Source organism: Xenopus tropicalis, chromosome 7 (assembly GCF_000004195.4).
Source record: "Xenopus tropicalis strain Nigerian chromosome 7, UCB_Xtro_10.0, whole genome shotgun sequence".
NCBI lineage: Eukaryota > Metazoa > Chordata > Amphibia > Anura > Pipidae > Xenopus > Xenopus tropicalis.
Window position 1 is genome coordinate 56,293,014 of NC_030683.2, and position 14,957 is coordinate 56,307,970.

At 40.7% G+C, this 14,957-nt stretch overlaps 1 protein-coding gene across 1 annotated transcript in view; it reads left to right on the plus strand.

Annotated features, from left to right (window-relative positions):
• znf511 (zinc finger protein 511) overlaps positions 1–14,957 on the plus strand; it is a 45,514-nt gene that overhangs the window by 4,907 nt on the left and 25,650 nt on the right. Inside the window, exon 2 of the mRNA XM_002940308.4 lies at positions 1,328–1,401. Coding sequence (XP_002940354.2) covers positions 1,328–1,401 — 74 coding nt within the window. The remainder of the gene's footprint in view (positions 1–1,327; positions 1,402–14,957) is intronic.

Sequence of the window (14,957 nt, forward strand, 5' to 3'; positions counted from 1 at the left end):
CTGGTAAAGGGTATGGAAAGTCTCAGTTATGAAGAAAGACTGGCCAAGTTGGGTCTGTTTACACTGGAGAAGAGGCGCTTAAGAGGTGACATAACTATGTATAAATATATAAGGGGATCATATAATAATCTCTCTAATTCTTTATTTACCAGTAGGTCTTTCCAATGGACACGAGGGCACCCACTCTGTTTAGAAGAAGGGAGGTTCCATTTAAATATTCGGAAAGGATTTTTTACTGTGAGAGCTGTGAAGTTGTGGAATTCCCTCTCCGAATCTGTTGTGCTGGCTGATACATTATATCGTTTTAAGAAGGGGTTGGATGGCTACTTAACAAGTGAGGGAATACAGGGTTATGGGAGATAGCTCTTAGTACAAGTCAGGAAGTGCATCTTGGAGTCAGGAAGGAATTTTTTTCCCCCTCTTTGGCAAATTAGAGAGGCTTCAGATGGGGTTTTTTGCCTTCCTCTGGATCAACTAGAATTTAGGCAGGTTGTTTATAGGCATTATAGTAGAACGTGATGGACGCAAGCCTTTTTTCAACCTAACTTACTAACTAACTTTCTGTCACGTAAACACGGAAGTTGAAAATTGAACCCTTCAACTGCCTAATTAGCATATGCTAATTAGGGTTCGGTATTCGGCCGAATCCTTTACAAAAGATTTAGGGGTTCTCTGTAATATTTTTTGTTTTGTTTTTTTGTAAAAGTTGTTTACTTTCATTGCATTTTGTGCTTGAGGTCCCTCCTTTATGTTAGCTTTGATGGTTCCCATTGGTGAATGCATGCTATGGGTGACTAGGAAAACAGGAAATGGTTTATTACTTACCGTAATTTCTGTTTCCTGGTCACCTTTTTTCTACATTTAGTACAACATATGTGTGTGTTGCTTTTGTGCAGGGAGGCTGTCATGTGGCCCAGGAAGTGCAAGGACAACCGCATATATGTTTTTTGTCTGCTGTGTACTGAGCCCCTGGAGTTTATACAACCCAGGGTCCACTTATTCTTTGCCATTTGAGACATGGATTTAAGCAGTAGAACAAGTTGGAAGTGAGGGAATGGGTTTCAAAGCTAGATCCCCACTACCCAACTGCTACATTTAAAAATTTAAATATTTAATTCTGTGGCAGAATGAACCTTTACTGACTAGATCATACTTTTTGAAAAACTGTGGCAGTTAAATGCACAGTATGCATTTACTTTATAAACTACTATCCAGCTGACAAACCATTGTATAAAACATATTAATACAAATATTTGCATTTTACTCAAATACATCCTGTGTACACTAATGTCACATTGTTCATGAAGCAAGTCTCTGTCTTATGCAGGATGGAGACTTGAGCCGTCATTTCTACATTCGGGATGTTCTAACAAGCATTGGAAAAGTGAAAGAAACAAGCAAGTATGTCAGTTTTTTTTTGTACTTTACAAATGCATGTTTGTGTTATTTTATGGATCTCTGCATTTGTTACAGGTATGGGACCCGTTATCCAGAATGCTAGGGACCTGGTGTTTTCCAGAGAACTTGTGCGTTTGTCCACACACTAAAATTGCTTGTGTCTAAATACATTTCTGAAGCACGGGCTCCATCATGTTTCAAAGTTAGACAAGCAAATTATATGTAGGGATAATTGATTGTACAGGTACGGGACCCGTTATCCAAAATGCTCGGGACCTGGGGGATAAGGGGTCTTTCCGTAATTTGGATCTCCTACCGTAAGTCTGCTAAAAAAAATATTTAAACAGTAATTAAACCCAATAGGATTGTTTTGGCTCCAATAAGGATTAATTATATCTTAGTTGGGATCAAGTACAAGGTACTGTTTTATTATTACAAAGATAAAGGAAACCATTTTTAAAAAAAAATGGAATTATTTGATTATAGTCTATGGGAGATGGCCTTTCTGTAATTTGGAACTTTCTGGATAGTGGGTTTCCGGAAAAGGGGTCCGATACCTGTACTACGATTTTTTACTAAAACTTCAGTTTTACAATTCCTTCAGTGAGCACCAACCATTTGTCTAATTAGTGTGCTACCACCATTTATGTGCAAATGGTGTTAAAAATCTTCGTGTTAATATGGGTGTGGCTTAAAAAGGGAGTGGCCCACCAAAACGTAGGCCAGAAAAATTCCGGCCCTTGGTACCACAGAAGTTGGACAGCACTGATGTATATCAAAGATAAAAAAAACAATTCGCAGCAGCACTCTCCATAATTAGCAAAATATATTGTGATGCCCAGCCTAAATACTGGACTTTTTTTGGTGGCATTATTTTATTATCAGTTTGTGTTATCTTGATAAAGGTCTGAGTTATAATAGTCTGAATTTGAACAGCCCCTGTGAGAAAAAAATTTTGTTATTCATCTTTATTATTTAAAATGTTTAGTTTTGAAGCAACAGCCCAGAATCAGTGCTGATGACAGGCTTTCTCCTCTGTCTTCTGAAGGGATCACCCACTCTAGCTTACATTCTGTCCAAAACAGGAAGTTTATGTATATTGAGGGAAAAACCCCGCACTACAACTCAAGTATAGGGTGCTCAGTGTGTAATAATGATTAAGGCAAGAAAAAGAAAAAAGAACACATTTGATCTGGCACACCTATAAGTAATCATAAAAACAAATCTTTATTATATACCAAGTAAAACGGTTTTAAAATAAGGGAAGACAAGAAGGAGATTTAAAATCAATACCCTATACCTAAGAAAGGGTCACACTGACAGATCTGTAGGTCAAGATCTCTCTTTTGAGCTATCTCAGGGTTTGTTGCTATTTTGATTAAATCTAACAAGTAAGTAGCAAGTGTGTTACAAAACACCAATTCCCTGATTAAATGGAGGGGACTTGTACTTTATTGCAACAAATGTATCGGGTTCGTACCACTCAGATTAACTTGACAGAAGTAAGTATCTTAATCTATTTCCCAAATTTTTATTCTAGTGCTTCTTATATTTCCGTTTTTATATGTAATAAAAAATAATGCCACAGTTTGTGTGAGATTAGGTGCTCACCAGTTATTGTTGTCCAGGTTGTGTGTAAAAATGTATCTTGGTCACAACATACTATAACTGATGGTGTGACATATTATCCCCACACACCAATAAGTTTGTAGGATGTGTCATATTAGTGACATTGCTTTAGTTCAATATATCAGGTAAGTATCAAGTACACTGGAAATCCAAGGGGTCCTAATTTCACCTTAAATAGTGGCCAGAGTGCCACCATTAATTCACTATGTCAGGTAAGTGATAAATATACTGGAAATCAAGCTCCTCGGACTCTACCATAAGTAGTAGCTAAACGCGTATAGTTTGCGTAAGATTCTAACTATGGCGACATGACCTGTTTCCAGAAACATAAACCTATTACACTGCGAGATAGTATAAAGCCGTTGGGCAACACTTGTGTCACATAAAGTTAGTTACTGATAAGCCATTAGTGCCACCTATTCGCCACAATTCATGGGGCACGCTAGTGTTGTAAAGTGTACTAACATCAGACCCTCATAGTACCCAAAGTTTGGCAGATCTCACTAAATAGCAGATTACATCAAACTCTGCCTTGCTAGTTACCCTGACTTAGTCATACAGGGAAAAAAGAGCAATACGGTACTTCGCATTCGCAGCCCCGATTATCCCCTTGGAAGTAACGTCTTGATGTCAAGGAGGGCAACTTAGCGATCTGGATGTTCGGCAATCGTTAAGCAATTAAACGGGCTAAGCCCACTGTGAAACACTTCGTTAAGCCCGCAAGACACCGACCACGCAATCAACACCCAGAACTGTCACTTTTCATTGTTTGACTACCATTACTTTGAGACTTACATGTGGTATATTTATCGCTGTTCGACTTCCCCCGCTACCCTGGTCGTACAGGGGGTGAGTATTTTAATATAGCACTCCCGGTGCTTAGGCTACGGGCTCACGCGGAGCTCGAACAGAACCCTTCCAAGTAGCATGGAGCTCTGGTAGCTCTCAGCCGTACGGAGCTCAGGCAGCTCCCGATCGTTCAAATTTGCACGGAGCTCAGGCAGCCCCAACTGTCCGAAAGCACCCGGAGCTCAGGCAGCTCCCAGCCGTTTTAGAATTACACGGAGCTCTAACAGCTCCCAGCCGTTCAAAGATACGTGGAGCTCAGGCAGCTCCCAGCCGTTAACAATAACACGGAGCTCAAACAATCCCGATCCGTCCGAAATTACCCGGAGCTCAGGCAGCTCCCAATACACCCTTAATTGGTGCTTCCGTGCCTGCACCTCAATATTCGTAACTCGATATCAGGATCGCATTGAAGTAACTAACACTGTGTTCTACATTAACACAGACACGAACAGCTAATCTATATTGTTAGTTAAGGAAATAGTATTCCTGTGCCTACTACTTAAACAGTTTACCTCGGCACAGGAATTGTTAACAGAACGAAACCCAATCAGTCCCGTATCACATCACACAAAGAGTACAAAAAATCGTCCCCATTATTAAGGTCAGTAAGATCCTTGTGCCTACTACTCAATATTTGTTACCTCGGCACTAGGATCATAGGTATAGAGTATAAACGCCGACGCGCGTTTCGCTTAAAAGCTTTATCAAGGCACCCTCCAGATTTGCCTTGATAAAGCTTTTAAGCGAAAAAAAGTTTGCACTGTTACAAAGTTATGGCTAATTATTGAAGCAGCCTCCCATCCCCCACCCTCCAGAATATCTGGCTCCCAGGCCCGGATTTGTGGAAAGGCCACAAAGGCCCAGGCCTAGGGCAGCACAAATTTGGGGGCGGCATGCCGCCCCACCGCACCAAAATGTCAAACTTTTTCTTGTATATGGAGCAGTGGGGACCTCTACACTCGCATACGGAGCAGTGGGGGAAAGGCCCGCGCATGCACGATCGCGAGGGGGGGTGCGCGCCGATCACGCGTTCGCGCATGCGGGGGGGGGGGCGAGGGACAGAGGGCGGCCTTCGGGGCGCCCGACTAACAAATCTGCCGCTGCTGGCTCCCTGGTCTGCATTAGTGAAATTTGTGAGTGACAGAAAGCTGATTTGCTGTGCTATGTTATGAGGCCACACCACTCAACAGCATATATGTGCAAAGGGAAAGTAAAGAAATCGAGCCAGGCTGGGCTGGGTGTTGATGAAGCTGCATTTATACATATAGTAAAGCAGCTCATTGTTTATATCCACATATACACAGCACTTTAGGCTCTTTTGCATTTGGATTTTGTTCTGCTCACCAGCAGACAGCTACCAGTCACCCTTCTGCAATTTACTCATACAGATACAAATCTTACTTAGACAGATACAGGTGTAACAAAAGAGTGTATAAAAGAGACTTCCTCCATACCAACGACAGTACCACATCAATTGCAGCAATATTACCCAGGCAGCTGTGTGTGTACAGGCACTTAGATTCCTCTATGTTGGATTCACACTCACCACTCTGTCTCTGTCGGGGCTCTTCTGTAGACTGACCAGCCAGGCTTTTAGGCTTCTTGATTAGCCAGCTGAGTCCTTATCAGGCCCACCTGGTCAGTCTGTAGCACTTACTCTATATAATAAATATAGATAAATTGAGGGCACTCACTTCACAGTCAAAAAAACAACAATATAGGTGTTTGGTGCAAAAAAAAATTATACCCCCGTATAGGGTGCCTAAGACAATAATTTCAAATAGAGTAAGGGTTGCACACAGAAAACACAAGCACAGTGGTAGTATTAAAAAAGTAGTAATCCTTTATATAATATACAGAGGATTTAACAACAATCAATTTTAATTACAAAATTACATAAAATAACACATAAAATTGTAAAATAATACATGCCACAAAAATGTGCATAGGCAAAAAGAGACACACAGGTTAGCGGATCCACTTGCCAAAGATGAGAAATTACCCCAACGTTTCGGCAAAGAGCTCATGCTCCCCCTTGAGAAAGGTCTCAAGGGGAATCCTGATGCATAAGTTCATGTGGAAGATATAAATACCCTCTCTCATTAAACGGCAATTTTTCTCTCACAGTGAACACCTGGCTTACTTCCGGGTACGTGACGTCACGTATGCCAGTCACTTCCGCAGGAACACTTTCCCGCAGAGTAACGCGGCCTTTTTGCGTAATTTAGTGCGCACACATAGGCGCACAATTTCACTCATGCACATATAGGCGTAATATTTTGCGCACATAGCAGGTACTATTGGCATATTAACCAAACTCATATCATAGCAACCGGTCACAGCAACCAACAAGTTGCCCTTATTCAAGAAAAACATCTTTACGCATATTAGCAGTTTACCTATTAAGCCATGCTTATTTATTAATTTTATGTGTAATATTTAGTTCCCAGAATATGCACTTTCACTTTTACCCCTGTTCTTATTTTTAAAGGACAAGGAAAGTCAAAATCTATTAAGCACAATATTAAATAGTACTACTATTGCTGTGTAAAAACGCTATACTTGCCTAATAAAAGATTTACAGAGTTACACTTACTACCTACTAGTTTCAGTGACCAGTGCCGCCATCTTTAGTAGGGATGCCCACTTCCTTTCTCTCACTACTCTCTACTGCACATGCTCCAACACCACCCGACTCCCCCCCCCCCCCCCCTCCGCCTGCAAGTGAACACACACAGCAAATAAGTGCACAGGCACCCGACCACAATCCCCATGTTGTGCCCATCCCCATGCCCCCTAGAGAATTGATCCCAGTGGAATACAGGGATCCGTGTTACCTGGGTGCTGGGTCCCATGTGATGAGTCACAGCAGGTTTGGCTTATTAGGAACAAGGTGACTAAGTTCCACATGGAAGCAGCTCCCGGCAGCTCTCTAACACCACCTGACTCCTCCACCACCACCCACCAAGCCCCCTACCGCCCCTCCGCCTGCCTGCCACACATCAGAGAAGCACCCGACCCCCCCTCCGCCTGCCTGCCTGCCACACATCAGAGAAGCACCCGACCCCCGCTTCGCCTGCCTGCCTGCCAGCCAGCCACACAGCAAAGAAGCACCTGTCGCCTGCACCCCCCCCCCCCCGATCCGCTCTGCTGCCTACAGTCCAAGTCGCCAAGTCTTGCAGGAGCGATGCATTATGGGAATCTTCTTTACCCAGCTCAGCGTTTTTTCATCCTGTTTGTCTTCTGATCTTCTGAACAGGTGAAATATGGGGAGACTTAAGGGCACTATTGAGACAACTGAAGGTATGCCTGCATTTTGAGATTAACTCTTTACTAGCCTTTCCTTCTCCTTTAAGGATTTTATGCCCCTCACTAAGTAAATGATGTGCCATCATAATGCTATATTTTAAATATGTACGGTTTATTTTTATAAATATCCCTCTTTTTGCGCTATGAGATTAATGATGTTTTTCTTGAATAAGGGTAACTTGTTGGTTGCTATGATACGCGTTTGGTTAACATGCTAATAGTACCTGCTATGTGCATGAAATAATCCGCCTATATGCACTTGCGTGAAATTGCGCGCCTGTGTGCGCTAAATTACACAAAAAGGCCGCGTTACTCTGTGGGAAAGTGTTCCTGCGGAAGTGACGTTGCCATACATGATGTTGCGTACCCGGAAGTAAGACAGGTGTTCACTGTCAGAGAAAAATTGCTGTTTAATTAGAAAGGGTATTTATATCTTCCACATTAACTTATGCATCAGGATTCCCCCTCAGAAAGGCTCTTTGCCGAAATGTTGGGGTAATTATCATCTTTGGCAAGTGGATCAGCTAACCTGTGTGTATCTTTTAGCATATGCACATTTTTGTGGTATGTATTATTTTACAATTTTGTGTGTTGTTTTCTGTAATTTTGTAATTAAAATTGATCGTTGTTAAACCCTCTGTATATTATATAAAGGATTACTACTTTTTTAAGTAGGTGGGTGTTGAACTTTAGATGTCAGTCAAGAATGGTTGGACCACAACCATTCCTCTGCTCAGAATACAATCTGCCAGTCAGAACTGAGCTAAGTTAAGCAGATTCCAATTCATGATAGTCCCCCTTTAAAATTACACATTTTAAATTAGCACACAACCCTCAACATATTACCAGAGTCTCTTAAAAGCAAGTTTCCATAGCTGACCAGTCACTTAAATGGGTGTAAGTTTCTTTAACCCTTTAAGTGCCAGCCGAATTCGTCATTTCAGTTCCCCCCAGTGCCAGACGTTTTGTAAACATTCTGTGCTCTCTCAATGTAGGGGCTTTTACTGGGGGCAGGGTTAAGTTTAGGTAGGCAAACTATATATTGTTTTTTTCAGGAGAACCTGAGCTTTCCAAATCTACCTGAGTTTTTGTGTATTTCCACTTCTGGAACAAGATTTAGAGCTTGAAATACAAAAAAAAAAAAAAAAAATGCTATTTTTCATGATATAAGGATTTATACCAGAAACACGTTTTATTTTATGGAAATTAATTCAACTGATTTGGAAAGCCTCATGTCTCCCGAACGTGCCAATACCTGATATGTATAGTTTTATTGAGATTTCTGACTTCTATAGATCAAAAACTCCTAGCAGTAAATTACTAAATTTTCAAAGCATTACAGCAGAATACGGCATACTTTACATTCCAAAGCCAAAAATCCTGGAATATTAGGTTTACCCCAGGAAACCATACATTTTTGAAAACTACACATTCTGACGAATCCGAAATGGGTAACTATGTCTTCCAACTCCTAAGTACCAAACGGCAATGCTTTACTGAATTTAGCATTTTCTATAAAAAATTATGAAAATTCTAAAAAATCACCTCAAATCTTCCATTTTCAAGCACCTTATCTCCCACATAACATTAGGTACAAAGAAAACACACCCTAAATATGAAAGCCAGGGGTCCACTGAACAGTTTGATGCCCATTGTGCATAGGATCACCGATGTATCTGGAATTTAGAGACCCCAAAAGGAAGTTAGTACATACAAATTGCCCAGGAGATCTCTTTAGCTACTGAAAATTCAACACATTTACTGCATTTTCTGTGGGGTAAAAACACAAAAAAATACATTGACCCCCCCAAAACCATATATTTTTGGAAAGTACACATTCGGACGAATTCAAAATTGGTACCCATGTCTTTCTACTCCAAACTACAGAGTCGCAGTGCTTTCCCAAAATTGCTAGTTTTGGTGAAATACCTGAAAAACACATCAAATCTTCCACTTTCAAGCACCTTATCTCCCACATAACATTAGGTACCAAGAAAACACACCCTAAATATGAAAGCCAAGGGTCCGCTGAACAGTTTGATGCCCATTGTGCATAGGATCAGCACTGTATCTGGCATTTAGAGACCCCATAAGGAAGTTAGTGCATAGAGATTGCCCCAGAGGTCTCTTTAGCTACTGAAAATTCAACACGTTTACTGCATTTTCTGTGGGGTAAAAACACAAAAAAATACATTGACCCCCCAAAACCATATATTTTTGGAAAGTACACATTCGGGCGAATTCAAAATTGGTACCCATGTCTTTCTACTCCAAACTACAGAGTCGCAGTGCTTTCCCAAAATTGCTAGTTTTGGTGAAATACCTGAAAAACACATCAAATCTTCCACTTTCAAGCACCTTATCTCCCACATAACATTAGGTACCAAAAGAACACACCCTAAATATGAAAGCCAAGGGTCCGCTGAACAGTTTGATGCCCATTGTGCATAGGATCACCAATGTATCTGGCATTTAGAGACCCCATAAGGAAGTTAGTGCATACAAATTGCCCTGGAGATCTCTTTAGCTACTGAAAATTCAACACATTTACTGCATTTTCTGTGGGGTAAAAACCCAAAAAAATACATTGACACCCCCCAAAACCATATATTTTTGGAAAGTACACATTCGGGCGAATTCAAAATTGGTACCCATGTCTTTCTACTCCAAACTACAGAGTCGCAGTGCTTTCCCAAAATTGCTAGTTTTGGTGAAATACCTGAAAATCACATCAAATCTTCCACTTTCAAGCACCATATCTCCCACATAACATTAGGTACCAAGAAAACACACCCTAAATATGAAAACCAAGGGTCCGCTGAACACTTTGATGCCCATTGTGCATAGGATCACCGATGTATCTGGCATTTAGAGACCCCAAAAGGAAGTTAGTGCATACAAAGTGTATACACTGCAATATAAGCTACCGGCATGTGCATTATGCGGCATAAGACCCCCTAACAGTAAGGAGACCCTAGAAAACTATACATTTTCCGAAAGTACACAATCTGACAAAACAAAAATGGGTAAATACATCTTTCTACTGCAAACTACCAAACTACAAAGCTATGCTAAACAGAAAGATTTTTTTGACATTTCTGAAAATTGTCACAAAGCTTGCATTTTACCCCATTATGTACCCCCACATTTTGTACCGTATCAACATAAAACATTTTAAATATGAACGCCAGGGGTCTACTGAACAGTTTGATGCCCTATATGCATAGATTTACCAAACTATGTGGGGTACAGGGGCACCCAAGTAAAAATAGTGCATATGAATTTTCACATAAGATGCTTCGGCTCATGCAGTTTTTGCACCCGGTATGTGTATTATGTGCCATACGACCCACTAACACTACGGAGACCCTAGAAAACCATACATTTTCAGAAAGTACACATTCTGAAATAACAAAAATGGGTAAATACATCCGCTGAACAGTTTGATGCCCATTGTGCATAGGATCACCGATGTATCTGGCATTTAGAGACCCCAAAAGGAAGTTAGTGCATACAAAGTGTATACACTGCAATATAAGCTACCGGCATGTGCATTATGCGGCATAAGACCCCCTAACAGTAAGGAGACCCTAGAAAACCATATATTTTCCGAAAGTACACATTCTGACAAAACAAAAATGGGTAAATAAAACTTTCTACTACAAACTACCAAACTACAAAGCTATGCTAAACAGAACGGTTTTTGTGACATTTCTGAAAATCAAGCGAACAAGAACTATGCATAACTGAAAATGCTATAAAATGGCTAAACATGCAGTAAAATACCCCAAAATCCACCAAAATCACAGAAAATGTAGTAGAAACACCAAAATAATACACAAAAGATATTGCGCAGTGCGGTTAGCGAATACACTATCCGCAATGGCAATAAAACATTTTTTTCAGGCAGGAATAAAAACGATGCGATTAGAAAAAAAAAAAAAATTACAAAATTACATAAGTGTGTAAGTGTGTGTGTACATTAGGTAAAATGTGTTTTGTGTGCATGTATGCAAGTAAGTGTGTGTAAGTGTAAGTGTTGTGAATGTTTGAAATCTCCCAACTCCCCTAAAATGTATGTGTTTGTGTGTAAATGTGAGTATAAGTGTGTATTAGTGTATTATTAGTGTATTATGTGTGTGTATGTGTGTTTTTGTGTGTTTTTGCCACTTACCTGTGTAGGAGATCGTGGATCTGCAGGGAGACACACAGGCAGCAGTCGGCAGTGAGTATGAGCAGCAGGAAGCAGGGGGGCCAGCAGGGGGGGGAGCAGAGAAAGGCAGAAGGTGATCGTGAAATCCAGGCATGGCCCCAGGGGCCACTCGTTCCCCACCTCTGACTATTGTCTGGAGGCTGGGGAACGAGCGGGGAGCGAAGGAGCGGCTTGAAAAGCCACTTCTCCGCTCCAAAACCCGGAAGTGCCCCAGGACGTAGAATCTACGTTCTGTGGCACTTAGGTCCTTTAGTACCCAGGACGTAGATTCTACGTCCTGTGGCACTAAAAAGGTTAAATCCCTACCCATGTCAAAAACACCATATGTGGGTAGAGCAAAATGGATTAGCTTTGGCTACCCTTACAATATCAGGCCAGATATCAGTCGGCCAGGCCGCTCGGTTGTGCCCATACACGGGCCGATTAGCTGCCGAATCGGTCCAAGGGCAGTTTTCGTGCCTTCTGTCATGCGCATGCAGCAGCATGCCTTCTATTGTGTGCATACAGAAACACGCCTTCTCTTAGTGATACACAGCACTGCCACAGCACGCATCGGATCAGTGTCCACACGACTACCACGCTGTTCCTGTTACAGCACCCACTCTTAAAGGCTCCAGACTACACAGGAGTCTACACAGACCAACAACTGTGACGTGCAGTTAGTCTGTATACCAGGAGAATGGCATAGTTCCACTCTCCACAGACCTTAATCTACTTCCTGAGGCCCTGGATACAAGTTACACTTACCTAAAATGTCTGCACCAGATGATGAATTATTATCCTTAATTGAGGAGATAGATCTCCCTGACAGACCACGTAAAATTAAAGCAAGGGTAAAAAGGCAGGTTAAAACTGCTTCTAAACCCAGGGACCATTCTCCCTTAGAGCATAGAGAGGGTAAATATAAACCTGCACAAATGACTACCACAGCTATGGTTCACGCTACTCAGGATGCTCAGTCCCAGTTACAGAATCCATCTACAGACACAAATGATACAACACCATTTATAGAACAAAATCCTTTAGCAACATCTGACCTTTCACAGCTCAAGTCATGGATTCAGTCCACAGTTCATTCATCTGTCCAACAGGCTTTATCTGCTCCGTCACTACCACAGACCAGTAAGAGGAAGCGTAAATGCTCAACCTCCCCTGTAACAAAGGGTAAACATTGTGGGACTGACACCATTTTACACTTCACCATTGAAAGTAAATAGGTGTAATTTGATTGGCTGTTGGTTGCTTCGCCCACTTTTTTCTAACTTTGAACGGCAAATGCCCAGTGACAAATTTTGGAAAGTTTAACAACCCTGGCATTCATACTTAAATAATTGCATCAGTTTAAATATAAACCAATGTAATTTAATGGGTGGAAATGTGATTGGTTGTTGGTGGCTCTGCCCACTTTTTTTTAACCCTGAATACTTAGTCTGCCATTGACTAATTGTGCAAAGTTTTGGAAACCCTAACATAAATAGTGTGAGAAAGGCAGCATTTCACTCTTTAACCCTTTCACTGCCAGCCGTTTTGAACAAAGTGGAACTTCTACTGCCAGACAGTTTTTGAACATTTTGCACTGTTTCACTTTAGGGGCTTTTCTTCAGGGGGACTTTTAGTTTACCCAGGAAAACTATATATCGTTTTTTTCAGGACAACCTAAGCTTTCAAAATATGGTGGAATTTTTGTGTAATTCCAATTCTGTTCCCAGATATAGGCTTCTAAATGTATAAAAAATGAAAAAAAATATTTTCCATAATATAAACACATACACCAGAAACAAAAAATATTTTATGCATGAAAATACAACTGATTTGAAGTCCCATGTCTCCTGAACGTGCCAATACCAAATATATATAGTTTTATGGAGATTTTTCACTTGTATAGGTCAAAAACTCCCAGCAGTACACTACCAAATTTCCAAAGCACTGCTCCAGAAAGCTGCATACTTTAGATTTCAAGGTCAAAAATTCAGTTTGCAGAAGGTTTATCCCAGAAAATGATACATTTTTAGAAAGAACAGATTCTGAGAATCCAGGATAGGTAGAACTCCCTCTCTACTCCGAACTACCAAGTAGCAATGCTTTCCTAAAGTTATTGGTTTTTATCAAAATTTGTGAAATTTATTAAACATCGCTTCAAAGCTTCTTGTCTATAGTATCTTATCTCCTACAGGTCATAAAGTAACCAGATAAAACACCCTAAATATGAACGCCAGGGGTCCACTGAACAGTTTGATGCCCAATATGTATAGGTTTACCTAAGTATGTGGCATGTAGGGGCCCCAATGTGAACATACCCCCATATGATCTATCATTTCTGCCATTTCTGCTTCTGCAAAATCAACACATTTACATCATTTTGTGTGGGATAACACGCTCACAACAGAAAGCCATATATTTTTGGAAAGTACACATTCCCCCGAATCTAAAATGGGTACCCATATCTTTCTACTCCAAAGTACCAAGCCACACAGCTTTTCTAAAGTTAGCAATTTTGATGACAATTCCAAAAATCTCCCCTCAAAGCTTCCACTTTGCAGCATCTTACCTCCCACATAGCATTAGGTACCAAGATAGTCGCCAAGATAGACACCAGGGGTCCACTGAACAGTTTGATGCCCAATATGTATAGGTTTACCTAAGTATGTGGCATGTAGCGGCCCCAATGTAAACATACCCCATGTGATCTGCCATTTCTGTCATTTCAGCTTCTGCAAAATCAACACATTTACATCATTTATGTGGGATAATGCTACAAAAAAGTACATTCACCGCAGAAAGCCATATATTTTTGGAAAGTACACATTCCCCCGAATCTAAAATGGGTACCTGTGTCTTTCTACTCCAAAGTACCAAGTCGCAAAGCTTTCCTAAAGTTGGCAATTTTGATAATATTTCCAAAAATCCTCTCAAAGCTTTCAGTTTGCAGCATCGTATCTCCCATGTATCATTAGATACCAAGATAAAACACCCTGAATTTGAACGCCAGGGGTCCACTGAACAGTTTGATGCCCAGTATGTTTAGGTTTACCTAAGTATGTGACATGTATGGGCCCCAATGTAACCATACCCCATATGATCTATCATTTCTGTCATTGCAGCTTCTGCAAAATCAACACATTTACATAATTTTATGTTGGATAAAGTTAGTAAAAAGTACGCTCACCCCAGAAAGTCATATATTTTTGGAAAGTACACATTCCCTGAAATCTAAAATGGGTATCCATGTCTTTCTACTCCAAAGTACCAAGCCGCAAAGGTTTCCTAAGTTTGCCGATTTTTATGACATTTCCAAAACTCACCTCAAAACTTCCAATAATGCAGCATCTTATTTTCTATAGGTCATTAGGTACCAAGATAAAACACCCTAAATATGAACCCCAGAGGTCTACTGAACAGTTTGATACCCACTGTACATAGGTTTATGAAAGCACGTGGCACTTAGAGACCCCAAAATATACCTTGTGCACACTAATTTCATGGCTTACCTTTACCTAATTCATAACCACATGGCAGTTTTATGTGGGATAGAAACCATATATTTTTGGAAAGTACACAT